General features: G+C 37.2%; 1 protein-coding gene across 6 annotated transcripts in view; it reads left to right on the top strand.

Moving 5' to 3' along the window:
- Window positions 1-26247, top strand: part of ATP2C1 (ATPase secretory pathway Ca2+ transporting 1) — a 156700-nt gene that overhangs the window by 72377 nt on the left and 58076 nt on the right. For all 6 annotated transcript variants that reach the window (XM_031940210.1, XM_031940207.1, XM_031940206.1 and 3 more), the window contains 6 exons: window positions 7492-7602; window positions 8565-8681; window positions 10538-10627; window positions 11875-11910; window positions 18159-18220; window positions 18653-18761. In XM_031940210.1, the coding sequence (XP_031796070.1) occupies window positions 7534-7602; window positions 8565-8681; window positions 10538-10627; window positions 11875-11910; window positions 18159-18220; window positions 18653-18761 (483 nt within the window). In that variant the 5' untranslated portion in view covers window positions 7492-7533. The remainder of the gene's footprint in view (window positions 1-7491; window positions 7603-8564; window positions 8682-10537; window positions 10628-11874; window positions 11911-18158; window positions 18221-18652; window positions 18762-26247) is intronic.

Raw genomic sequence — 26247 nt, 5'->3', positions numbered from 1 at the left:
ATAGTATATTGTGATTCACCCTCAGTTCCCAGTTTTCTCTGGTAAACAGACCACTGGACCTGGCCTGAATCATCTAATTGTTGAAAAGAACCACATCCATCCGAATTGATCATCATATAATCTTGCTGTTGTTGTGTACAATGTTCTCTTGGTTTTACTTACTTCACTTTGCATCAATTCATGTCTCTCCAGGCCTCTCTGAAATCATCCTGCTGATAATTTCTTATAGAACAATAATATTCCATAACATTCATATACCATAATTTATACTGCCATTCTCCAACTGATAGGCATCCACTCAGTTTCCAGTTTCTTGCCACTACAAAAAGGGCTGCCACAAATATTTTTGCACATATGGGTCTCTTTCCCTCTTTTATTGTCTCTTTGGGATTCAAGTCTAGTAAGAGACACTGTTGGATCAAAGGGTATACATAGCAAAACATTTATTTTAAAGGAAAACACAGTATAGTCACAGATTCAGCTGTCATTCCTGGAGGAGATGAATTAAGCATGAATTAATGTATTTTTATAAATGGAATGAAGAGGAATGAATTGAAAATGAAATGAGAATTACTGAAGAATAACTTTAAAAGGGAATTAATGGCATGGTTCAGGAGGCACAAAACTTTACTCAAGAAAATAGTTCTCTGAAAATTAGAATGGACCAAAAAGAATCTGATGACTCCACAAAAGTGAAAGACTGAAGGGAAAAAAAAAAAGAAGATATTGTGAAATATATCATAGCAAAAACAATTGACTTGGGGGGAGAAATGAAGAATTAGTGGATTAACTTAATGCCATGACCTAGAAAAATGCCTAGACATTCTGTTTCAAGAAATCTTAAAAGAAAAATACCCAGATCTGTTAGAACTAGAGGACAAAGTGAAAATAGAAAGAATCTACTTTCTGAATGAAACTCCCAAATGGAAAACTCTCAAGAATATAAGTAAAATCTAGAGCTTCCAAGTCAAAGAAAGAACACTGCATGCAGCCAGAAAGAAAGAATTCAAGTATGAGTGAGCTATAGTCACAATCACACATAATTTAGCTACCACTAGTAGGAAGGAATGGAAAACTTGGATTATTACATTCCACAAGGCAAAGAATTTTGCTGTCAAGAATAGCTTACCCAGCAAAATTGAGTGTAATAATGTAAGAAGAAGGCCTGGGGGAATGGACCTTTACTGGGATGAGAGAATGAGAGAAATTCCAAATATTGTGACCAAAGACCAGAACTGAGGAGAAGCTTTGAAGGTTAAGTACAGGAGTGAGGAGCCACACATAATCTCAACTGAATGGTCACAGAGAACTAACCATGGTAATATTTCAATCTGAGCAGATATCCAGTGTGGCTCCTCTAAATCCTGTCATCATCAGAAAGAGGTCTCTGAGTGAATCTAATTTGACAGAATCTAGCAGTGGTTCTGGGTGATCATAACAAAAGAATGGAAAGAGAGGGGAAATTATTTCATGATCAAGGTGCTCAAGTAGAAAGTTAGACAAATGAGGAGGAAGTGGAGCGGTTGATAATTGAATCTTAATTTATATGAATCTGGTCCAAGGAGGGAAGAATACACATACATAAACTTGCATACAAAAATACATTTCATCCAACTGGGAAGTGGAGCAGAAAAAAGAGAAGGGGGGATGAGAGAGAGGAAAAATTAAGGGAGAGTTGAATTTTAAACAAAACAAAAACTAATAGAGGATGTTCCAAAAATATAGCTCTTTTTCAAGTGATTAGTAATGGGAATCTGAGAGGTCCATGAACTAGTGACTAAACAAGTTTTGGTGTATAAATGTGATGGGATATTTTTGTGCAGTAAGAAATGATGAAGGGTATGGTTTTAGAGAAACCTGGGAAGACTTGTATGAACAGTTGCAGAGTGAAGTGAGCAGAACCAGGAGAATTTATACAATGATAATATAGTAAAATCAAACAACATTGAAAGAAATACAAACTCTGATCAGTGCAATGACTAATCATAGTTCCAGAGAACTATTGAGAGAGCAAACTGTTGTTCTGATTGACAAATGGAGGACTTGGAGTATAGAATGAGAGTTGTGGTTTGCTTTGCTTAGGTTCCTGGTGAAATTTATTTTGACTAACTCAAGGAATGCAAATTATCCTGAGGATAATTAAGGATGAAATTGAATGGATTATAGACCTACTTAAAAAATGAGAGAGATCTGCAAAGATTTTCTATCAGATTCTTCTTATCAAGAAAAATGGAAACACCATTTGGATTCTTCACATATTAATCTGAGTGTGTGTTGTATGAGGAAATGGAATTAAAAACAAACAAACAGATGGGAAGAGCAGCTGGATTTAGTACTAGGATATATCTAAAGGAGGCTTGGGGGCAGTCTTTCCTTCCACTTCCACCTACTGCTGAGCAAAAAATTAAAGCCATATTATAGTTTGTTTTTAAGGTATCTGAAAGAAGGGAAAATACCAATGCCTTGGAAAAATCTTAGATCTAGTTAATATCATAGGCTAGCTAGAAAATTTAAATAACTTCTGATGTGTATACCTGTTTTGATTGCCCAACATTGTCTAGGCACTGAAGCTAATTTTAAGAATATCTAATCTTTCTTTTAAATTAATGGAGAAGATTTTTATGAACAGAGTCTATACATGCATTATTGTTGAAGTTATGAGAAGGGAGTAGGCACACTTATGCAATTGACATTCTACATCATGGTGTGGCTTTATATTCACACAATCAACTGAAAAATATAAAGAAAACAGTACTTGATTTTAACTATAAAATAGTTTTGATTTGATAGAACAGTTTGATATTGACTTAAAGACTCCTCCAGTGAGGTGTCTCCCAGGGATATTTTAAATACTATGAGGTTTCTTGAGGGATGTAAATTAACTTTTTTCATTTTGTTAAGTGAATCATAAAATGTAGATTTTAGTCAAGACAGTTTTGGAAGATGTCTGGTGAAGAGTCAGTCAATCAATCAGACAGTCAACATTCATTAACTGTCTACTATGTGTCAGATACTGTGCTAAATGGCAAGAGATTAGTTATAAATGGTGACCTTCCCCCTCACCACCACTCCCAATTTCTGTTAGAAGATAGCATTGTGCTGATAACATCAAGCCCTGGAATATTTCAGAACCTCCTAAGGTCCATAATCACCTACGATTTGTTCTTAGCCAAATGTGATCAAATGATAGAACATGTTCAGTGCTTTGCAAATCTTAAAGCGCTATATTATTAATATTATTACTCACACAGGAAAATCTAAATATATGAGAAATGCCTTTTGCCAAGAATGATGTGTAATTTGTGAACAAGTCATAGATCCAGTTCATCAGTATACATATCATGATCCAGTACTGAGTATGTATAATAAACTTGGCTCAGAATCAAAGAGAGGAGGAAGAAAGTAGGCTGAATTGTTTTGGGGTAATTGTGCCCATCTTCTTTTCCCCGGTCTTCCAGTGTTGACAATATGGCTTACAAGATCTGAAATAGTATCTCTAAACACACACACACAATTCTTTGCTATCATAAAGAAGTGCTATTATAAATATTTTAGGAATATGAGGACTTTGCTCTTATCTGTGACCTCCTTGGGATATAAAGCTAGTATTAGAACCTCTGGGTTAAAGGATGTGGACATTTTGTCATTTTATTAACCTAGTTCCAAATTGCCTTCTATTTGTATACGTGATTATTTTTACTAAACCAGATTTAACAGATTTTTGATAGCATATATATATATAGATACATAGTTATAGTCACTTTCTATTGATTAGAGCCCTATAAGAAAAGGTTATAGGGGCAGCTATATGATGTAGTGGGTAAGAGCACCAGCCCAAGTCAGGAAGACCTGAATTCAAATATGACCTCAGACACTTACCCCAAAGGGGTAAGTCACAACCCCAATTGCCTCAGCAAAAATAAATAAATAAATAAATAATAAATAGATTACTGAAATTCTCAATTCTGAGACTCTTGGAACCCTGACTATGCTTCCCCTTAGTCCTTGCCAATGATTTTTAGTATCCTTAGAACTTGAGTTCTATCCTCTTTGGAATAGGAGACACTATTGGAGAGCAAACATTATCTTTTGGTTATCAAATTATACAAAAAATTATGTTTGCACCATAATTTTAGGAAAGCCAATTCACTGGGTAACTTTACAATTTTTCTTTATCATTTTTAGAATTCAGATCAAACAGATGAGTATAGAAATGAAGGTTTGTTATATACGACACATACGACACACTCTCATTCTGTTTTATAGCAAGAGAATTTATAATCATTTAGAACAGAAGTGGTAGTACTCAGTGGTAAGGAGTTCCTAAGTGCTTGTACCTTAACTGCTCAGGATTTGAGTTCTTTTTTTCTTATAAGAAAAGTAGAACATTAAGGACTTTTGAAATACTGTTCTCAGTTTAGAAAGACTAACAAATCTATCTTGTTTAGAAGCAAAATTTTGATTTTTCTGCTTTTAAAACATTGATTCCAGTGTCTGGTTTCTTGGACAAATTTCTGGAGATTTTTCTTGAATCTTGACTTTTTTCTACCACTATTTGGATTCCTGATAGTTGGAGTTAGTGAATGGACATCTGTCATCATAGCTCTTCCCTTAAAATTAGATACGATCTTCTTTTTCAGTTGCTTTTTTCCATCTTTTGCTTCCTAATACGCACTTACTTTGAGAGAATCTTCTGGAAAAATTACCAAGTCTTGATGTATTAGTTTTCTGTTTGGTTGTCTAGATTTTATTGTGCCAAATAGTAGAATATCAGCAATTTGTCATTTTTCAGGATGTTTGTCTTCAGGAAATTTGTCATTTTGTAGTTGATTTATTTCCCTGGGCTAAATTGTATCTCTTTATCCTTATGCAAACTAGGCATTGGGCCAAGTGCTAGGAATGCACAGATGAAAAGCAGACAGTTCTTATTCAGGCAACTTAGCTTCTCTGTAGAATGAGGGAAGTATGCCAGTCAGTAAAAATGACTGAATCACGGCGCTGTCTCCTGGCTTTCTCTGGCTGGGAATTTCTCTTCTGACTCCCGCCATGGAATCCATCTTCTCTGCTTCTTGTTCATGCTCCCCACAGTGTTATGGTGCATTCAGCTTGAGTACTAGTGAACATCATAGGAGTGTTTATCACTTGTCCATATTATCCATGAAATAATATAATATCTCTGCTTCATTCAGATAAACCTCAGAGGTTACCTTTCCTTGTGGGTAGCACAATTTTTGATTTCCTTTTTAAATAAGTTTTTCTCAGAATCTGGTTTTATTAGACTCATTTGTTAGTATTTATTTTATAATCAGATTATGTAGGAGAATTTTAGACTTTATAATAAGGAGTATTAGAAGACCACCAAGATACATTTCTTTGGATGCAGATAGGAAAGTATAAAAGATAGCTTTATAAAAAATGCTAAGCTAAATTTACCAAAAGCCATTTTCTTTTATAGAAGGGACCTTTCTCTTTTTTTCCGTTGAATGCCAAGGATTGGGAGTTGGGAGAACAAATAGTGGAGAAAAACCAGATATGCTTCAAGTTAAATGAGTATTTACATTAAAAACCCAATTGCATTTAAAGATTTGCCATTAAAGTGAAAGCTATTAGTTTTCTCTCAAATAGTTACAAAGGTATTTTCTTTTATTGAAATTAACATATATAGAGCTTATATAATTATATAGAAATTGTATATGTATGTGAATACTAACCTACATAGGTGGATACTTAGGTTTATTTTTGTGTCTATGCGTGTACTATATTTATATGTACATAGTAAGTATAATTCAAGTCAACTACCTGTTAGTAGTAAAAGTACCAAGACTTTGGTATGTTTGCATATTAATAATTATTTTAGCTCAGTTATGTGATGTTTTAAGACTTATAATAAAATACTTAAAACAGCTTGAAGATAGGTACTATATTTGGTAGCTACATTTTTTGATTAAACTTTTGTTTGTACCAGACCAGAAAAAGTTTGCATATTATTTTCTTTTACATAGAAATGGTAGTGTTTCACATATATTAGTTTTGTTGTTGTTTTTTAAACCAATAGAATTCTAGCCCTTCTTAAAAATAATTCCTTCCTCAAAATGCAGAGAAATCAAGAGAGAGAAAAATCTGTACCAAAACTGATTCCTCCTTAAAGGGAGGGACTAGTTTCTGGTTTGGAAATAATGGGTACCTTGAAGGCAAATAGAACCACTCGCTCTCTTCTCAATTTTGATCAGAGAAAAGGAGAGGCAACCTGGCCATAAGCTGATATGAATTTTAGATTTTGGAGATAGATAAAGTCAAGGTGTTTAGAGAAAGGATAGTAAAGATCCTATGAAGCACAGCTCCAAAAAAGAAGTCATTCTAAGATTGAAAAGCTGTGAAAGACACAAAGGCAACTGTTCTAAAGGGGAAGGAATTCACTTCCCTACCTAAGCTTTGAAAAGCTCTGTACAGGAGATAGAGAAGCAAAAGAAAGCTAGATTCCTAGTGGGGCTCAATAGGGCAGTGTCAGTTTGGCAGATGATAGCAATAAACCAGCCCGAAGTTTGGCAAATAATAACCTGAGACTGGACAAGGATGCTGAGGAGTTTGAGGGAAGAGGAGAACTCTGGAATTGAGCTAGTTACTCAAGGTTAAGGAGGGAAGAAAGTGAAATTAGAGGGGAATTAGAGTGTGAAAAAGTATTGGGGGTAGTGGGAGTGGAGATTGGAGGTTTTAAGGAGCACAGAACAATTTTAGGAGGCATGAGGCCTAGGGAAGTTCAAATGATGGGAAGTTTTGGCCAAGTGGAAGCATATCAGAAGTTTTGATCTTGAAAATTGAAACTGGAAGAACTGGTTAATGGTGAGATTAAGGGTGTGACCTTGTCTGACTGATGTTCAGTGGAGACTGAGTTGAATTGAGGAACTGGGAGGGTAGAAGGGGACATAAGTGGTAGAAGCCACATGTAGTCCAATTGGTGCCAGACCAGCTCTTGCCTCAGCCCAGGTTCCTTATGCCCTGCTTAATCTTCTGGGGGGCCACTGCAGGGCAGCCAGTCAGTGAGGGGCCCTGGCAGTGAAGTGACTAATATAGGGAGTTGTTCCTGTGAGAAACCACCTCCATTCAGTTTGCCTGTGCACTCTTATCCATGCATTAGAGATAATGAGCTAGAGGATTATGAACAATCCTCAGGACTGGATAGGTAAGACATCTGTTGTCGTATTTTTTAGTGCTTTATGAAAAGGGAATTTTTTTTAAACTTGTGAAATGTATTATTTTGTGGATCATAGTGTGCTTTGAGTTTTGAAAATTAGTTCAGTGATTCCAGGAAGAATTATTAGCATAATGAGACCACTTCTTCTGGTGTCAAGTCTGAGCATATAAATCTTACTTTATTAAAACCTTAAAATAAGTGGTAGGAATTTAATTTGCAGAAATTCTAGACAGCACCTGTTAATGGTTATAAAATACATGTTCTTCTTGCATGTCTAGATTTTTCTTTTTATTTCTCAGGTTGCACGTTTTAAAAAGTTACCAAATGGTGAAAATGAGACAATGATTCCTGTATTGACATCAAAAAAAGCAAGTGAATTACCAGTTAATGAAGTTGTAAGCATTCTTCAAGTAAGTGATGCAGTGGGATTCTGGTTATTAAAAAATAAATGAGTTAGATTGTGATATATTCAATCAAAATTATGGAAACTAATCTACTAAAAATGATTTTGATAAGGTCAGTTTATATTATTTGACATCAGTCTGCTTTTTAAAAATTCTGGTTTAATTTAGGATGACAGGGTAAAAATTGTTTGGATGTAATCTTAAAATTTAATTTTTCCCCCAAATAATAAAATACATTTTATTTTATTTATATTTATATTCTTACTAAGATAACCTCTTTTATAAACTCTCTTCACTAAATCTTAAGTAGAAAATGTTTTTCCTTTGATATCAGAGGACTTTAATATATCCTGAAAATGATGATAGAAGATAGTTTTAAAAATGGAATTTGTTTTTCATATATTTATTGATTGATATTGATACACCAAATTTTAAAGTCACTTAAATTGGCAAAGTAATAATATAGTTTAGGATTTGTGAAGCTTTTAACCAGGGAAAACTACTGACTGTTGACTTGCAGCTCCTTCTTTAGTTTTGTTGTTGTTGTTGTTGACAGTGATAATGTCACAAGAATTGATGTCAACATGTGAGGAATATAATTAAGTCTCTTCAAGTCCCAAGACATATTTTATATTTTCTATTAATTAAGTTGGGAAACATGGACTATTTGCTGGTGCTGATGGCTTTCTTCTCTCTAGAAGTGGAGAATCTCTGTTCACTTTAGTATTTTTCATTGGTTCTACTAAAAGAAAAATCTGTAAACTGGGTCTTGGTGACTTATTGAATATTCAGTTTTTCCTGTCGGTTTTAGAGAACAGATATTTCAATTTACAAGCTAGTAACTTCATTTTTACAGAGCTTGTAATCGACTTCTACCATTTCTGTTCTTTCATTGAGAAATAAAAGAACTTAAATAGCATACATTTGGCTTTATAAATAATAACAGTTTATTCTGCACAATCTGATAGGCTGATCTTCAGAATGGTCTGAACAAATGTGAAGTGTGCCACAGACGAGCATTCCATGGATGGAATGAGTTTGACATTAGTGAAGATGAGCCCCTGTGGAAAAAGTACATATCTCAGGTAAAATTCTGCCCCCTTTGTTTTCAAACACATCTCTCCAGTATGTTTGGAGGAGTAGAAGGGGAAGAGGGAGGGAGGGAGAAGAATTTGGGGTTTTGCAAAAGTGAATGTTGAGGATTATCTTTGTATGTATTTTGAGAGGCAAAGAGCTATTATTAAAACTAAACTAAACTAAACTAAACATCCCCTGGTCAATTAAACAAAACAAATTTCCCTCCTTCTAGCCCCCCAGGCATTGTCAGAAGCACTCATTACATTTCAATTTAGAAATTTTTTTCTTCATGGTACAAAATACTAATGCTGATTTTTATATTTCAAGAGGATTGTTAAGTTGAATCTTAATTCTTATACCATGTGTAGACATTTCCACTGGGCATCTTCACATAGAGACAATACCACTAATAGTCGTTGGGGAACATAAATGAAGATGAGTTGGAATGGTGTATATGATCGATGATTCCTTGTCGGATCATTCTAGCCATTATCCAAGGGGGAAGGGATAGTCTTAAAATCATTTGGGTCCAAATAACCTTTCTTTTAAATTTGTCTGTCTGATAATGAGTTAGAGGGGGTCAGTAATACGATTCTGAATCAGAACTTGATTAGTTAGTTTTGAAGGAAACACTAAATTTTTTAAAAACATAAAAATGATACACTTTCTTCATAACAAGCATTTCATCATCAAATGATTTGATAATGTGTTTCTCTGCCTCTCCTCTAGTAGTTAAAGAAAAAGGTTTGCTGAATGGGAAAACAGAATGTGGCCTCCTCACTGCTCCTGGTCTCTCGGGTGGCAGGTGGGAGGTGACTCGGCAGCAAGGTTCTGACCCTCTGCTTTTGTATCTTACTGGACCAAAGTCAGCCCCACTCTCTGATGTGCCTTTTGCTAGGCCCTGGGAAAAGGTAGAAAGTTTAGCTAAGAAACGGGTCCATTGTCTATGGGGTTCCCAGATGACCTTTGGCAGTACAGTTGCTTGGCCAGTGGGCCCTCTGCTTCTGGTCTGCTGGGTCAGGCAGGCAGGGCCTGAGGTGACTTTATAGGATCATTAGAAATTCAGCAGAAAGGAGGTGTGTTCCAGGAAACAGTGGTAAAATTTGGCTGGAAGAGAGAATCCCTGAAGGGGAACAGTGAAATCCTTGGAAGGCAGTGCTAGACAGCCGTGTGCCTCGAATGCCAGGCAAAGGACTGTGACCTTAAAAAATCCTCATCATAAAATTCTCCAATGGGAGCAGAGAATGTGTTGTGGGTGTAGGGTTGCCAAGGCTTTGCCCTCCAGAAGCCCCAGCAATATCCACATTCCTTCCTATGAAGCAGAGCTCCATTGTCTTCCCCCTCCCTCTGCCTAATGCGGACAATGCCTAGAGATGCCAAGGAAAGCTGTGGATGTGGATGGGGGTGGAGAAGATCAACTTCTCCAAGGTCACCGGGAAAGTTCTTCCGGTGTGAACCTTTCCACTGTAACAGGTGCTTTTTTTTTTTTTTTTCAGCCTCATCTTCAGAAAATTCAAATCTCTAGCATCATTCTTGTCATTTCAGAATTTTTAAAGTTCGTTTTCAGTCTTTTTTACATAGCCAGGCTCCCTAGACTGTGGTTTCCTGAGGGAGAATCAACAAACTTGTGGTTGAGTGACAATTTGGATATTTCCCTGGTAGAGACATTTTTGTTTCTTTGGAATAGCCAGTTATAGGACTTCTGCTCCTTTATTGAAAAGGTGGACTCTGGTGGTGGATCTGGCTCAGTTTGCTAGTTCTGCTGCCCCTTGTATGTTTTCTGAAGTGGGAAACTATCATTCTGAAAGAGCTTTGTTCTTGCTAAATGTAGCTCAAGTGTTAATTGTTTTACTTTTAATTTCAGTTTAAAAACCCCCTTATAATGCTGCTCCTGGCCTCTGCAGTCATCAGCGTGTTAATGCACCAGTTTGATGATGCCGTCAGTATCACTGTGGTAAGAATGAGAAGGGTTTTTAGAATGGGAACCTGTGCTTAAGCAGAGTTTTGGCTCTTAATTTTGATTATGCTTGAATTCTTAAAAAAATGACACGTTTCTTGCTTGACTTTGTTCCATAGTTTAAGGAAATTAGTGTACAGATTCTCTTATTCTTCATAACAACAGCCTATTTAAGGGTTCAGGATTTTTTTTTTAGTGTAAAATCTCTCATTTTCTCTATGCCAAATTTTTAGTATCCCATTAGTCACAGATTTAAAGGTATACTTTTTAAACCAGATTTATTGTTCCACTTTAAAAATGAACCAATTTTAATCCTCCACCTTCATTGTAGATTTCATTTTGTGTGACTGAGATAAAGACTTGATTAGTGCTGAGTTACAAATACAATTTTTCAAAGCAATAGCATGTCAAATGGTCAAGTTATTTTATTTCTACCCAACTTGTTTTCCCTGGTGGATTTTCTAATAGAGACTAGTCATTGACTTTTAAGTGATTAGTGACTTTTTAGTTGTTCTTTTGTCCTTTCCCCCTTAAATTAAATGCATAGTTTTAGCTAGTAATAAGATCAAAGTATCAAAGTATTCCTATGATACCGAGGATGCAAAAGGAATGGATATATCTCACATGAAAAATATGGTTAGACAAAGTGTTGACTTAAGAAAACTAACTACAAATTATTTGAAAATTACTTTGCCTTACTTATTTGTTTTGTCAAATGTGCAAATTGGGTCCAATTGACCACGTATAAGTATCACTGGTCTGAATGACTTCCCTGTTAGAGTTGCCCAGCTCCGGAGACAGCCAGACTTTGCCAGGCAGATGAGGCACATATGCTACTCCCTCCCCAACAAATATAATGTATCTGTTCTGCTCCCTAGTCACAGAAAGCATGCCTCATTTTCCATAGGACCAGAAGTGCCTCATCCCATAGAGTAATTCTCAAGATGACCATGTCCATAAACAAAGCTTTTCATTTATTTTACAAATGCCAGGAAGACTCTTGGCAAACCTCTGAGCTCCTCAGTGCCCTGGGTAGCTCTTGGACTGAGAGGTGCAGAAATGGAGCTGAGCTGCTTCAGAAGAAGCAAGTTCCTCACCTGAAAGTTTCCTACACCAAGGAAATTACAGTTAGAAATGCTGTCTGTGTGTAGATATATGTATTAATGTCAAGAGATATTAAATATTGATTTTTGAGGATAACTTTCTTTTTGAAAAGACTAACTGCTCTTATGTTGGTTTTTTAGGCAATACTTATCGTTGTTACAGTTGCCTTTGTTCAGGTAAGCAACCTGTTTGCTAGCATGAAAATGAAATTTTAATCAGCTTTTGATAAATGTGGCATGATGTGGGAAAAAATGCTTAATTCCATGACTCCCTTGAAGGCTAGTAAAATGAGGTATAAACAGTTTAAGAAATGAGTAGTTTAGCAAATGGATTGAACACATTTAACTTTTTTTATTTTTATAATTGCAATAAAGCTTATTTGCTAATTTAATTAATTTTTAACATTCTTTTCTTTTTAAATTTTGAGTTCCAGATTCTCTCTCTTCCTTCCACTACTCTCCCTCCCATCCACTGAGAAGGCAAATTATAATACCAATTATGTATGTAAAATCATGCAAAATATATTTCCATATTAGCCACATTTCCCCCTCCCCCTGAAAAAAAAAATAAAGCAAAAAAAAAAATTACACTTCAGTTTGTACTCAGAGTTCATCAGTTATCTTTCTGGAGATGGATAGCACTTTTTTATCTTGGGTCCTTTGGAATTATTTTGGATCACTGTCTCAATCAGAGTAGCCACATAGCTTTTTAGAATATGTAAAACAAGACTAAGTAAGCAGTAAAAGACCAGAAACATAGCTGAATATTTTAAAATTCTTTTTCTTAATCTGATTATGTATTAGAACTTGATTAATTCTGTTACTTTTCATCTTCTGCAGAGTTAAGTCAGCTGGAAAAAGCCAGTAGGGAGGGTAGAAATTTGTGGGTATTTGTGGAGAGACCCTTTGGAGAAAATTCTATAGATTTCTGTGACTAAAAGGATAATGACTAATCCATTTAGTATAATGGTACACTTGTTTACTGAATTCCTTTTTTTAAAACTTAAGCTGCTTCTCATCACCCCGGGGGACTGTTTTTCTCTCTCCTCCAGCAGTGGGATGTTCTGATTTGATCAAAGAGTGGTTCCCACTGAAGTAGGTACAAAAATAAAAAAAAAAGCTTAGAGTGAAATTTTCGAAGAGCAACCTCCATGTTTTGAGTTGGTATAATAATGCAGAAATAAAAATGCTAGGATTTTCTATTTATGTTGGTGAGTGTAGGTGTAAACAAATGTAAACTAAATTTTATTTAAATGTTATCTTGGAAGAATATTGCTTTATGTCTTCCTCTTTGATAATATCTAAATATTGATGAACAGTGGCTCAGAACCTGTGATTGAGAGGGGTGTTTGTTTTCTTCCCTGAATGTCATCATATACACAAATATTGAATCACTGGATTAGGACCTTAAAGAGGTTGCAAACTTATTCATCTATGCCTCAATTTCATGCTATTCTGTGGATCTTAAATTTTATTTTGGTTGATTGGAATTTTGGCATGTTAATAATTCATATTCTATAGAACTTTTCATCAGTTTCATGGCCTACAATGCTATTTTTACTCCTTTGTGAAATGTTCTGTATTTCATTGCAATATGATACAAAAAACAATCAAAATCAGATCATTGGAACCCAGTGTGCCTGTGAGCTGCATTAATAACTTTTCATGCTCAGAGGTTGCTTAGCTCCAGTGGTACAGGTTAAAGCAACTGAAAGGTGCTAGGATTGCAGTGAAGCATCAGTGATGAAAGGCAAAAATGGAGAAAGGGAGGTCTTCTGCCCACAGTAATTAAAGTTCCGAATTGTGCATTTCAAACTATATTTCATATTTATGTGAGCCCTTTGGAGTCTCAGACAGATTTGCTCCCTCATCTCTGAGGCAGACATGATAAGGATGTCAGTTTACTCCGATAGAAATAGACTTTTAAAAAGCTCCTTTGTAACAACTTCTTTGAAGCTTATTCTATTAAAGTGCATTGCCCTTCTATACTTCTAGGGGCTTTGACATTCCTGTTAATGCTCCTTGAGACCCCCTTACTTTCCAATTGTTAAATCTCTTCACAACCAGGAACTTTCTTCTTCATCTCAGCCATACACAGAATTGACCAAAACTAAGTTCTTTCACTCAGCCCCCGTATATTCCACTGTCAAAAACAAAACACTCCTCTTCCTCTTTTGCTTAATTCCTCCGAGTCTTGTCCTCACCCTCACTGTGAGCTCTGCTTCCTCCATCCCTCAGTACTGTCATGAACCCTCCCCCTGAACTGTGTTTGCTTCCTTGAAGGTGGGACGCTTGCGATCAGATCCATGTTTGGATCTCATTTTGGATCTTCTGTATAAAATGGGCATATTAACAGCACTTGCTGCAGAGTTGTAAGGAATGACTGAGATGATAAAGGGTCTCCCTTAATGGCCTCATACCACTGGAGACTTTTGGGACAACCTTGCAGACCGTAAAGTGCTTTCAGAATATTGACTGTTATGGTTCTTCTCAGTCTGGCTGTTCAGTTCCACACCTGTCTCTCCTTGCCAGCCCCACCCTTACCATGCACCTCTGCCCCTAAGTTGGCTGATGAGCAAAGCTGGAGTAGGTGTGCTCTGGGCTGGGGTCTCTGGCTGGTCCTCACCCAGCAGGGCAGCTGCTCTTGCACCTTCACTTTTTAACTAAGAACGTCTCTATCTCCTTTACTGAGAAGAAAGAGGCCGTGAGCTTTGCTTTCTTTCTCTCCTCATCTCTCTGCGGGCTGGCTCTGGCCTTAGTGGTGGAAACTGCTCTCCCCCAGTGGTCACTACCACTGGTCCCTGGGAGTCCAGATGCACAGGATCTCTCCTCAATCCTCTCCTCTTAGGACCTCCCTGCTGCGCCCAACACTGTTGACTGCTCTCCTAGCCATTCTTCTGCCTGACTTCCCAGCTTATGGATGGTCACTCACCCCATGTCCTACCTCTAGGCTTTGTCCCAGTCCCTCGTCTCTCCACATATCTATTGTGGTGCTTCATTACCTGCTGCATCTATAAATGACTCTCAGCACTATTCATTTGTTCTTTCACCACCAGACATTTTAAACCAGTTGATCTTTAGGGATCTCAGACTAAACATGTCCAGAACAGAATTCGGCTTTCACTTGCCCCAGATGTCCATGTCTGCTGAGTACACCCCAACCATCCTGCCAGCCTTGCAGCTTCGTACCTTTGAAGTAGCTTTTGATTCTCAGATGCTCCCATTGTAATCAGTCCTTCACATGGCTACCAAAGTGTATTTATTTTACTTAGGCAAAGATCTTACCACATCATTTCTCTATTCAAGAAACTCTTATTGTTTCTAGGATCAAATAGAGACTTTTTGAGCCCTTCACAATTTACTTCTCACCTGTTTTCCAAATTCATTCTATGTGGAAGCTGGTGGGTCCATAACACTGCCTGACCCCTTCCCTCCATCACAGTCCTGGGAACTACAGGATGGACCTTCAGGCATCATGTCCTGGAAAGTGTAATCTCCTGGCATTGGGAACTCTGCCTCTTTGGAACACAAAGTCATGAGCAGGCCCGGAATGCTCCCATTCCCACCCCATCCCATTCATCTTGCCACCATAGTGATTTAGTCCCTCATAACTCCTTTTATTTGAGTTTGACATCTCTGGTCTGGCCCAACTGCCCTTGCTGCCCTTTACATGGAGCACTCCATCTCTCAGCTTTTATACTGATCGTGCCATATTTCTAATAATGTTTGTTTATAAGGAAGTCCTCAGTAGTCTCTCATTATATATATGTGTTGTATGTCTATGGCACATTGTATGTCCGTGAAAATGATCTAGTCGAAAGGTTGTAGTCTGTTAATGTATAGAACATGTCAAATAAATTATTAGAACTACATTTTAAAATTTCCCACGGCCAGATTTGTTTGACATTAAAATTAGGATTTTATAATGAAGTGTTCTATATAAATATTGAAATAATATTTATTTTTAGATCTTTGACTTTTCCTTAATAAGTCCCATTTGTGAAAGAGTTTTTGTTGCCTACAAGCTCTACTTTAAAATTGATTTTGACTTGTACTATTTTAATGCTAAATCATTATTAATTTGGTGTTTAGTATGGAATCTGAAAGCTTTAGAAAGATTGTATTTAGCTGTGTCTGGACCTGGTGGTAGATTCTGGTACTTCCTATAGGTGGTGGTGATGGTGTGTGAGGAAGTGCTTTTGTATATCTTCATTGATCATTTTTTGGTTTCCATCAGAGAGCCCATTGCTATTTCAGATTGGCTAACTGACAGAATAAGAAGCATTTATTTAATGCATAGTATGTGAGTAGTGTCCTGCTCATTGGAGGGAGGACAGATTTTAAAAAATGCAAATGAAATAGTCCCTCTTCTTTAGGAGCTGATAGATCAGGTAACACATTTTGGGGAGTGTTGACAGTAATTGTAACACTGATTTAATGATTTTTCCCAAAGGAAGAGACCAGGGATGGTGGGCCCTGGAGAGAGGAATAGTGATAAGGTGAACGGGATGAGGTGGGAATGGGAGCACTTCAGGAGGCTGTTCATGACTTTGTGTTCCAAAGAGCTAGAGTTCCTGATGCCAGCACCCCAGGACATGATGTCTGAAGGTCCATCCTGTGGTTCCCAGGACTGTGGTGGAGGGAAGAGGGGAGGACAGGAGTGTTTCAGTCTCCCTGGAGAGCTGCTGAATCCTCTCGTGCTGTATCTCTCCTTTTCCTTGGGGCTCACCAGAGGCTGGGTTGAGACCCCGTCCTCTCAGCCATCTCTTACAGAGAAACCTGAAGGACACGCAAGAGAGAAAAGCAGGGATTCGGGGGGAGGTCTTGTCTTGTACCTGGGAGTGCTTGTGACTGGAAGGAGAGCTTCCCTGTAGAAAGACGGGAGACAAAGGGAGGTGAGGTCGGACTTTTCCAGTTGTGAAAAAAGTCTTTCTAGACAAAATTGCAGGGATGGGGTGATGGTTTAGGCTGGATTGCAGGGGCTCCTTATCCATGGACAAGAAAAAGTCGCCAGAATAGTAGATTAGACCCTCTGCTTGTCCTGTGCCCTTTTATATTTATTAGATTTCTGATTCCCTTGTGGTTGAGAACTTTCTGGTGTTGGACCACCATGGGATGGGAGATGGGATGTCCTCTAGTGTTTGTCAAAAGGTTGTAAAATTATGGTGGGTCCTGTTGTCCCTCCATGAGAGCTCTTGATATGCTCTGTTGGGCTCAGAGAATGACACAGTGTTTGTTCTTGTTCATCCTTTATAAATAGCTACAAATAGAAGTATTAGTGTAGAAGTGTGGACCTCATTCAGATATGGGAATATTTGAAAAGAGGAACATGATTGTGTCCTACCCTGGGCTTTGGTCCATGGGCATTTGTGTCTGCTAGCCTTTGGGGGTCAAGGTGCGAGATCTTGGGTCCTGTTTACTTGGCATATTTATATGAAGCTATCGACTCCATTCATCTTCACCTGCCTTGGACACTCCCTAACAGTTGCTAACAGTTGATTTAGTTTTCTCTCTGAATTATCTTTCCATATGGCCTGAAGTTAGGCAGAAACCTGCTTGGTAGAGTGACTCTCTGCCTGACTTAGTGTATGAGCACATGGAGCAGCATTATAAGTGGCCAGGTGGGATATGTGACTTGTAGGATCATGGACAGGTGGCCTGGATGGGCTGGTAGAGCAGGGAGGAGCAGCTTTGACACCCTCTCCATCACCGAAGTGAAAGGAAATTCTGTACCCTCTGAAAGTCCGAGCATCCTCCTGTCCTCAGTTTAGTTGTATGAAAAACTAGGGGAAAACAGGTGGAGGCTTGTTCTCATTTAGTAAGCTTATGTTCTTTCTTTGTGATCTTGTGAGTAAAATTAAATTTGTCGTGTCTCCAGATCTTTATAATGATGACACTGTGCCAGCCACTTATTTCTGCTGTCTCTCCATTGAACCCTAACCTGAATATTACTTGAATCAAGTCTCCATTGGCATGATTCTTAACAATTTAAAATGTCTGAATTTTTTACTTATTAGTATTCATAATTTTCTCAAAAATTAAAATTAGGGACCCACATCAAACTCATCTTTACAGTTTTGTTAAATAACAATAAAATTGTTAATACTAACTATAATTTATCTTTTTCACACCCCTTTTCTGAGGAAATATATGCCCTCAGTGAAAGGAGTATGTAATATTGAGAGAGATTTCCAATTTAGTGATAGAGGCAAAAGCCTTTCTAGTTGACTATTGGTGATTACTTTGCTTGTTTTGTTTTTTACATGACATGATCTACTATTAGTTTACATTTATATTGTACTTATCTGTTTTGTAGTTTGGCTGATGGTTAGATGGTATTTTTCAGATGAGAAAAGGAAGGCTCAGAGTTTGTGTTAAGATGAATCTTTCTTTAATTCTTTGATTTGTATTTCTCATTTTATCAGGAATATCGTTCTGAAAAATCTCTTGAGGAATTGAGTAAACTTGTACCACCGGAATGTCATTGGTAAGACTTGTTTCTGACATGAATGTTTCTTATTTTTAAAATGGAGGTCGAGAATTACTGTTTTAGAATGAATTCATCATGGATCTATCTTTAATAATATAAAAGGTATTGATTCAACTAGGTGGGAAAGATTATGTGAATTTTTTGAAACCATGTACTTAATATTGACTTAATTGTTTTAGTTTAATTTAGAGTCTTTAAATATTGTTATGCCCCAACTATAGTTTCTGTCACAGAAGACTTTTAAGTTTTTCTAATTCTCAGTTTTTAAATTGCATATTTTGGATACTCCATTTCTTAAAATTATTTCCTGTCATATGAACCATCTTAATGATAGTAATGATCGTAATGATTTTAGCCTCGACTTGCTGAGAAGATTTCTTTTAAAATGAGCAGTGCCCTCTCTGTTGCTAATGGTATTTTTAATTCTAGTGTGCGAGAAGGGAGGTTGGAACATACACTTGCGCGGGATCTGGTTCCAGGAGATACAGTTTGTCTGTCTGTGGGAGACAGAGTTCCCGCTGACCTACGTTTGTTTGAGGTATGTATGGTAACCTTATGGGGAAGGGGATGAGTCTTGTGAAAAGACCAGTAGTGAGAAGAAAGATACTTATGACAATAAGTGTTAATGCTTGATCTTCAGGTTAGGAATGGAAATTAGGAAGCTTTTAAATAGTTTGAGGGGGGGAGTCCTGTAGAACTTAATAGAACATATGCAGGTGGGCTGGGGAAGTCTGGGAAAGAGCTTTTCAACTTTTAGTAGGAAAGGAGTTTAATCTTGAAACACCTAGCATCTTTTTGCAAGTGAATTCATGGTCTTTAGCCATGATATTGACTATTTTGCTTTGTTTGATGGATCTAAATAAGATAATTATTATCTAAATAAATCTGATAGCACATACCTACCAATCTTGAATTATTTTTTCTTATGCTAATGTTTTTTAGGATTTATTTAATTTTATTCCTTTTTTTCCCTTGCCCTGTACATATGGGCTGGTTTCCTTCCATTTACTCTTTTCTTCCTGATAAAATGATAATGCCCACATAAAAAGGCCCTAAAAATTAAGTAGAGTAACAAAATTTTATTTAATTTCAGAATATATCTTTTAAATTAAAAAAAATTTTTTTGAGGTGGGGAAGAGGTTGAGTCTTCAATTCAAGTGATATGCAATACACATAGTATTGATAGTTCGTTCATCCATGAGTGCAGATCACACAGATTAAGGTCTTGAAGGATTGCTGGGGGTGCCATGATACACAGAGTTTGGAATCAGGAATTCAAATCTAGCCTCAGACACTTAAGCTCAGACCTGAGCAGGTCACTTTACTCTGTTTATCTCAGTTTATTTATGTGTAATATGACCTGGAGAAGGAAATAAATGGCAAACTACATCCAGTGTTTTTGCCAAGAAAACCCCAAATAGGATCAACGACTGAAAAATGATTGAACAACAACGCAGCAAAAAGGTCTTAGAGAGTTTCCTGGAGTGCTGAGAGTTCAGAGGACTTCCTTGACAGAATAAGTCACTTACTCAGTATGTTTTTGAGTCCTCTTGATTCCAGGACCAGTTCTCTGTCTACAATGCCAATTGTCCATCAGCTGAAAACCACACTAAGACTTTTGAGATGCCTCAGATGTTAATGTTTCTATTTAAACATGGATATATTCTGTGATTCAGAGTCCAATACTTTTCCCCCCCATTCTCTTTTATTTTATTCCCACATAACCTGAGCCTTTTTTTTGTAAACAATACTTCACTTTTTGTTCCAGGAGCTCTTTGGAAATTGGAATGCTAATTGATTCTTGCCATTCAGGGTTTTTGCTTGAGTAGAAAAAATAAAGTTGTTTTCTATGTTAAAACATTAATCAGAAGTATGATACAGTTAGCAAGGATTGAAAGATGTTCCAGAGCTGGGGAATTGTCAATTTGGGTTTGTATTTTTAAATTTTATTTTAAATGTTGGGCTTAGGTTAATGGGGAGTCCTTGTTGAGGACATTCCTATTTCTTTTCTTTTTTACATAAGTGTGATAACTCTGTTCTCTAAGATTTGCACTGTGCCTTATCCCTTTCTGTTATAAAAGTGTTCCCTTTGCAAAGATTTTTGTGCTTGTTGGATGACTATACTCTTTACACTGAAGGTCTTTATCCCACTTGCCAAATAGCTTTATAGAGAAATGATATCAAAAATGTATCATCTTGCTGAAGATACCATAGAGTTTAAATAACAATAATCCTTGTTCCTTCAAGGTGCATGAAGCGTATTATATGAGTTATCTTCTTTGGTCATCATAGAAATCTTGGTGGGAGGAGGGTGCTATTATTATCCTCTTTTTACTGATGAGAAATCTGTGGCAGGCAGAGGAGCAGTGACATCTCAGAATCGCACAGCTAGTAAGTGTCAGTGGCAGGAATTGAACTTGAGTCTTTCTGAGTAAGAAACTGAGGCACGGAGTTCCTGTGTTATACAAGCTGTGCCTTCCTGAAGGCCTCCGGCTTCCATGGTGGGACAGGGAGTGTTGGATTATAGTCAGCTTCCCCAAGGATTGTAATAGGCTGGTAAGTTGGGCCGTATAGAATGTGAAGAAATGAAGGGGATAAAGGCAAAGTCACACCCACTTCCCAGGTGAAAAGGGAGGGGACTCTAAGGCAACAGGGCAGCAAGTCCTCAACAAGCGGATGAGCTCATTAGGAGCGGAGTGGGGACATGGCTGTCCATTGAGCCTGCCTCTCTTCTTAAGAAGGGCTTGGTGCACAACAGACTTTGCAGCATGTGGTTTGGGCTGCTGCTGCTGCAAGTGACCCAGGGACCTGGGAAATGGGTCCCCAGGAAGGCAGCCGGGTTAGGGAAGGCTCGGTGAGGATCAAGCAGTAGAGACGCAGCCCTTTTGTTGGGGGGGGGAGGGGTGTGGGGCACAGGGCAACCCTAGGTGAGAGAGATGACCCCTGTTTGTTCTCTTTGGGCCCCGGAGCAGAGCTTGGAGCACTGGGGGAAGGTGGGGCAAGGCCGACTTGGGCATGGTGGAATGAAAACATGCTGCAGATTCTAGCTGTCCTTCAGCAGAGTGGTCCCTTTAGCGGAAGTCCTTCAGCCAAGGCTGCATGGACAACTTGGTGCATTGGACATAGAAGAGAACTTCTTTTATATGTGGATTGGGCTTCCCTGCCCAGCCTGAGGTTCTGTCGTATGTGCCAGTGGTAGTGCTTGTGAATGTTGGATAACCTGGATGTGCCAAATAGCAAAGGCTAGCAAAGGTGCCCCTTACTCCATCTTACTGACACTTTGTTCTTCATAATTAACAACATTAGAATAGAGCGCAATTTAGAAGGCAAATTTCTTTAGAAATTTTAGTTTAACATGATCATTTGGCCATATTGCCCAACTTTCAGAGGATCCCAACGTAGCTAAATATGTATTTCTGTTGCATGGATGTAGACATTACCACTTTGATAAGAGTTAACTTGACATTCTCCATTAGCTCTTAAAATTCCAGTATAGGAATAAAATATACCAGACTGAGATTTGGCAAGCTAAATTGGCATCATGTTACAGCAGGAAGTTGCTGGAGATTTATTAATTAATGTGGGCCTTGTTCCTCTAAAGTGGTTTTCAAGGTGTTTACCCTTTGGGGTTCCTGAAATCTTTTTCAGAGAGTCTGCAAGGTCAAAACAATTTTCTTAATAATACTAAGATATTTTAAGTTCTAATACAGTAAATATCAATAGATATAATCCACAGAAGCAAAAGCTTTTGCAGGGGATGAGATCCTAAGGAATTAAGAGTGTGCAAAGGGATCCTGTGATGAAAGTTCAAGAGAGATTTTTGGCCTAATGTAAATTTTAAATATTATTTTGAGTTTTAAATAAAGACTGTGGGACTATAACTGGCAAATCGAAAGATATGAAGTCTCAGAAAAGAGCCAATGCCTTTTTTTAGAGGTATTTTAACAGGCTTCTAGTAGTTTTCATAACATCTTTCTGCATGGAAAATAAATTAATGAATTATCAAAATATTTTTAAGGAAGAAGTTTGTAGGCCCTGAGTTAAGAACCTTTGATTAGATGTTCTTTTAGATCTCATTAACTTCTTTTTTTTTTTCTTTCTTTTTTTTTTTTTTTTTAATTTAATAGCCTTTTATTTACAGGATATATACATAGGTAACTTTACAGCATTAACAATTGCCAAACCTCTTGTTCCAATTTTTCACCTCTTACCCCCCCACCCCCTCCCCTAAATGTCAGGATGACCAGTAGATGTTAAAATATGTTAAAATATAACTTAGATACACAATAAGTATACATGACCAAAACATTATTTTGCTGTACAAAAAGAATCAGACTCTGAATTATTGTACAATTAGCTTGTGAAGGAAATCAAAAATGCAGGTGTGCATAACTATAGGGATTGGGAATTCAATGTAATGGTTTTTAGTCATCTCCCAGAGTTCTTTTTCTGGGTATAGCTAGTTCAGTTCATTACTGCTCCATTAGAAATGATTTGGTTGATCTCGTTGCTGAGGATGGCCTGATCCATCAGAACTGGTCATCATCTAGTATTGTTGTAGAAGTATATAGTGATCTCCTGGTCCTGCTCATTTCACTCAGCATCAGTTCGTGTAAGTCTCTCCAGGCCTTTCTGAAATCATCCTGTTCTCATTAACTTCTTATGTGAATTTTAAATATTATTTATCAATTGATCTTTTTTTTTATACAGTAATTTGTCTAAAGTAGGAATGGCTTAAATTATTTTTCCACAGAGTAGTGTGGTTATGTGAGGATATCATTATATCCTAATGACATTACTATGTAACCAACTGAAAGGTCATTTAAACTGTTTGAGACAACCATTTAGTTAAAAGACAAAATGAGGGGAAAAACCTAACTTTTTCATAATTGAAGAAGAGAATTGCTTCACTTGTAAAGAAATTGTCATAGACAGGGCTGCCAGGTTTGATTATATAGAAATAAAACAAATAAAAAGTAATAAAGTTAGATTAAAAGTAGATTAGGAGTGGTGATGGAATATTTACTTTAAACCTGACTGAGAAAATCTTGATTCCAGGATATACAGAGAACTCTGGTACAAGTTTATAAAGTTAATAAGGTCATAGAAAATTTATACAAGAGGAAACCTTATAGTAAACACTTTAGAAAAATCTCAGTCTGACGTATTCATATTAGCAAAAATAAATGAAAGTCATAAAACCCAGTGGGTAGCACAACCCAGAAGTTGGTTATGGTACTTTTTACCAGTTTCCTTTGTTGCTAGCAATTTTTTTTCCCAACAAGATGTCAGGATATATCAGATTGTAAAAAATTGTCCTTCTTTTTGATTTTGTGATGCCCCCTTTTTTGAAAGTCTATAGAGTTTTGAGGTTCAAAAGAGAGACTCCAAAAGATTGAATTCACGGACTGGTGTCTCAGAAGATTTTGCAGCCTTGGACCCATTTTCAATCAAGAGGAAAAGTTTATTATAATTGTAATGCCAATTGAAGTGGGCTAAGTTACAAAAGGATTTAGGAAAGAACCAGGAGGAAAAGGACAAAATTATAAGAAAAGACAGAGAGATCTGGTTCTTCATGTTGCTGATATTCTATTTTCATGACCCAGAGGTAGAATTGAAGAGTGGCCTGGTATACACCTCATCGTTTGTCTCAGAAACCCTGTTATCTATCACTGACCAACAGATTGTTATCTGTCAGTCAGCAAAGTTTATAGGACTATACTATAGTATTCGGAAAGCCAGGAGGCTTTAGGATCATTGACAGATTGCTAGAACAGTAGCACTCCTAAGGTCTGGGAAGCCTCAGGATTACTGCTATATTTTTCCTAGAAGCTGTACCCCTATCAAGAGGTGTTCCAAAAAAAGGAGAAAAATTTCAAAAGCAGAGGGGGAAAATATCTCATTGATAAAAGATAATTTTAGCTCTAGTTGCTCTTCATGTAACAACAAAGATCTGGGGAAAAAGTTCCCCATGGTTGAGAATAATTAGATAAATATTGATATGTAAAAGAAGCGGAGAGTTTTATTGCTATTGAGAATAACAAATATTAAGTTTATGCCAAAACATCCAATATTTACTAAGAGTACTGTATGTGTGAGGCAGAAAAAATGAACTGACCCCTGTCCCCATGGAGCTTCTATCTGGGAAAGCAACCAGTATACTTCTAAATAAATAGAAAATAAACCCGATGACTTTTTGGGGAGAGCATGCTGGAGAAGCTAGAGAAGTAATTCAAAGCGGGATAAAAATAGAATTGTATTCACATGTATTATAGGTCTGTAGAAGTGTTTATGTGGGTTATAAGAATTGGAAATGGTTACGCTTTATTCATTCTAGTGAACTTAACACATTTTAAAAGGCTTATTTGTTGTTAAGAATGGCTCTTTTGTCTCTAATCTGGCTTTAAGGGGAGACAATCATTTGAGAACCATTGAATCTTTTGATTTCTGAAAGGGTAACTTCTGAGTAAGTTGAGGTAATTCAAGAGCTTTGATCTTCATTGCTGTTTCAAAAATAGAAGAAAAGCTTGTTCCATGTTAATTTGTCTTCTCACTGATGTTCCTCAGATGAGGCTTTTCTCACTAAAATGAGAGAACTCTGTCATCCTGCCCAGGTGCCAGCTCTGAAGGGGCTGTTGGCTGCCCATGACTGAATGTAGGGTTGCAAGGAGCTGTGAGTTTTCTCCTGTGTGTGTGAAGGAGAAGGCTTTTCTCCTTGACTAAAAAAAGTTCTTTTTTGGGCAGCAGTGCAGGCCTTGGGAACACTCAGAGAGGGGACCTCTAGGTAAGCATGTTTGGGGAAACTGCAGGAGATAAGAGTTTTTTCATCTCTCCTCCCATTACAGCACCTAGATTGTCATCTGCCTTTGAGGCAAAAGGAACTCTTTTGGATTTTTATAAATGTGCTAATAGGTCTCTTTAGTGTGTATTCTATGTGAATGAATGAATGAATGAATGAAAGAAAATGCCCTTAAAAATAGCCCTTCCTATCTGCTAAGCACTGATGTTGAAATTCAAAAAGGGAGCCCAAAAGGTTGGGGTTCGCAGACTGGTATCATGAAGTATCTCAAAAGAATTTGCAGAAATGGATAATTTTGATTATATTAAAAAGGTTTTGTACAAACAAAACCAATTCAGACAAGATTAGAAGGGAAGCAATAAATTGGGGAAACTTTTTACATTCAAGGGTTCTGTTAATTTCTAAAATATATAGAGAATTGACTCAGATTTATAATGATTTAAGCCATTTTTCAATTGATAAATGTTGATGTCAAAGGATATGAACAGACAATTTTCAGATTAAGAAATTGAAACCATTTCTAGTTATATGAAATAGTGTTCCAAATTACTATTGATCAGAGAAATGCAAATTAAGACAATTCTGAGGTATCATTACACACATTTCAGATTGGCTAAGATGACAGGAAAAGATAATGATGAATGTTGGAGGGCATGTGGCAAAACTAGGACAGTGATACATTGTTGGTGGAACTGTGAATGGATCCAACCATTCTGGAAAGCAGTTTGGAACTATGTCCAAAGGGCTACAAACTCTGCATACCCTTTGATCCAGCAGTGTTACTACTAGGTCTGTATCCCAAAGAGATCATAAAGGAGGGAAAGGGACCCACTTGGGCAGAAATGTTTGTGGTAGCCCTTTGTGAAATGGCAAGGAACTGGAAACTGAGTAGATGCCCATCATTTGGAGAATGGCTGACTAAATTGTGGCATATGAATGTTATGGAATATTATTGTTCTATAAGAAATGACCAGCAGGATGATTTCAAAGAGGCCTGGAGAGACTTACATGAACTGATGATGAGTAAAGTGAGCAGAACAAGGAGATCATTATACACGGCAACTACAAGACTATATGATGATCAGTTCTGATGGACGTGGCTCTTATCAACAATGAGGTGATTCAGGCCAATTCTAATATCTTGTGATGGGGAGAGCCATCTGCTTCTAGAGAGGGAACTGGGGAACTGAGTGTAGATCACAACATAGTATTTTCACTTTTGTTG

The sequence above is a fragment of the Sarcophilus harrisii genome, chromosome 5 (genome assembly GCF_902635505.1).
Source record: "Sarcophilus harrisii chromosome 5, mSarHar1.11, whole genome shotgun sequence".
Taxonomy (NCBI): domain Eukaryota; kingdom Metazoa; phylum Chordata; class Mammalia; order Dasyuromorphia; family Dasyuridae; genus Sarcophilus; species Sarcophilus harrisii.
Note: the sequence above shows the minus strand (reverse complement) of the source record. Positions and strands in the feature narration are given on the sequence as shown.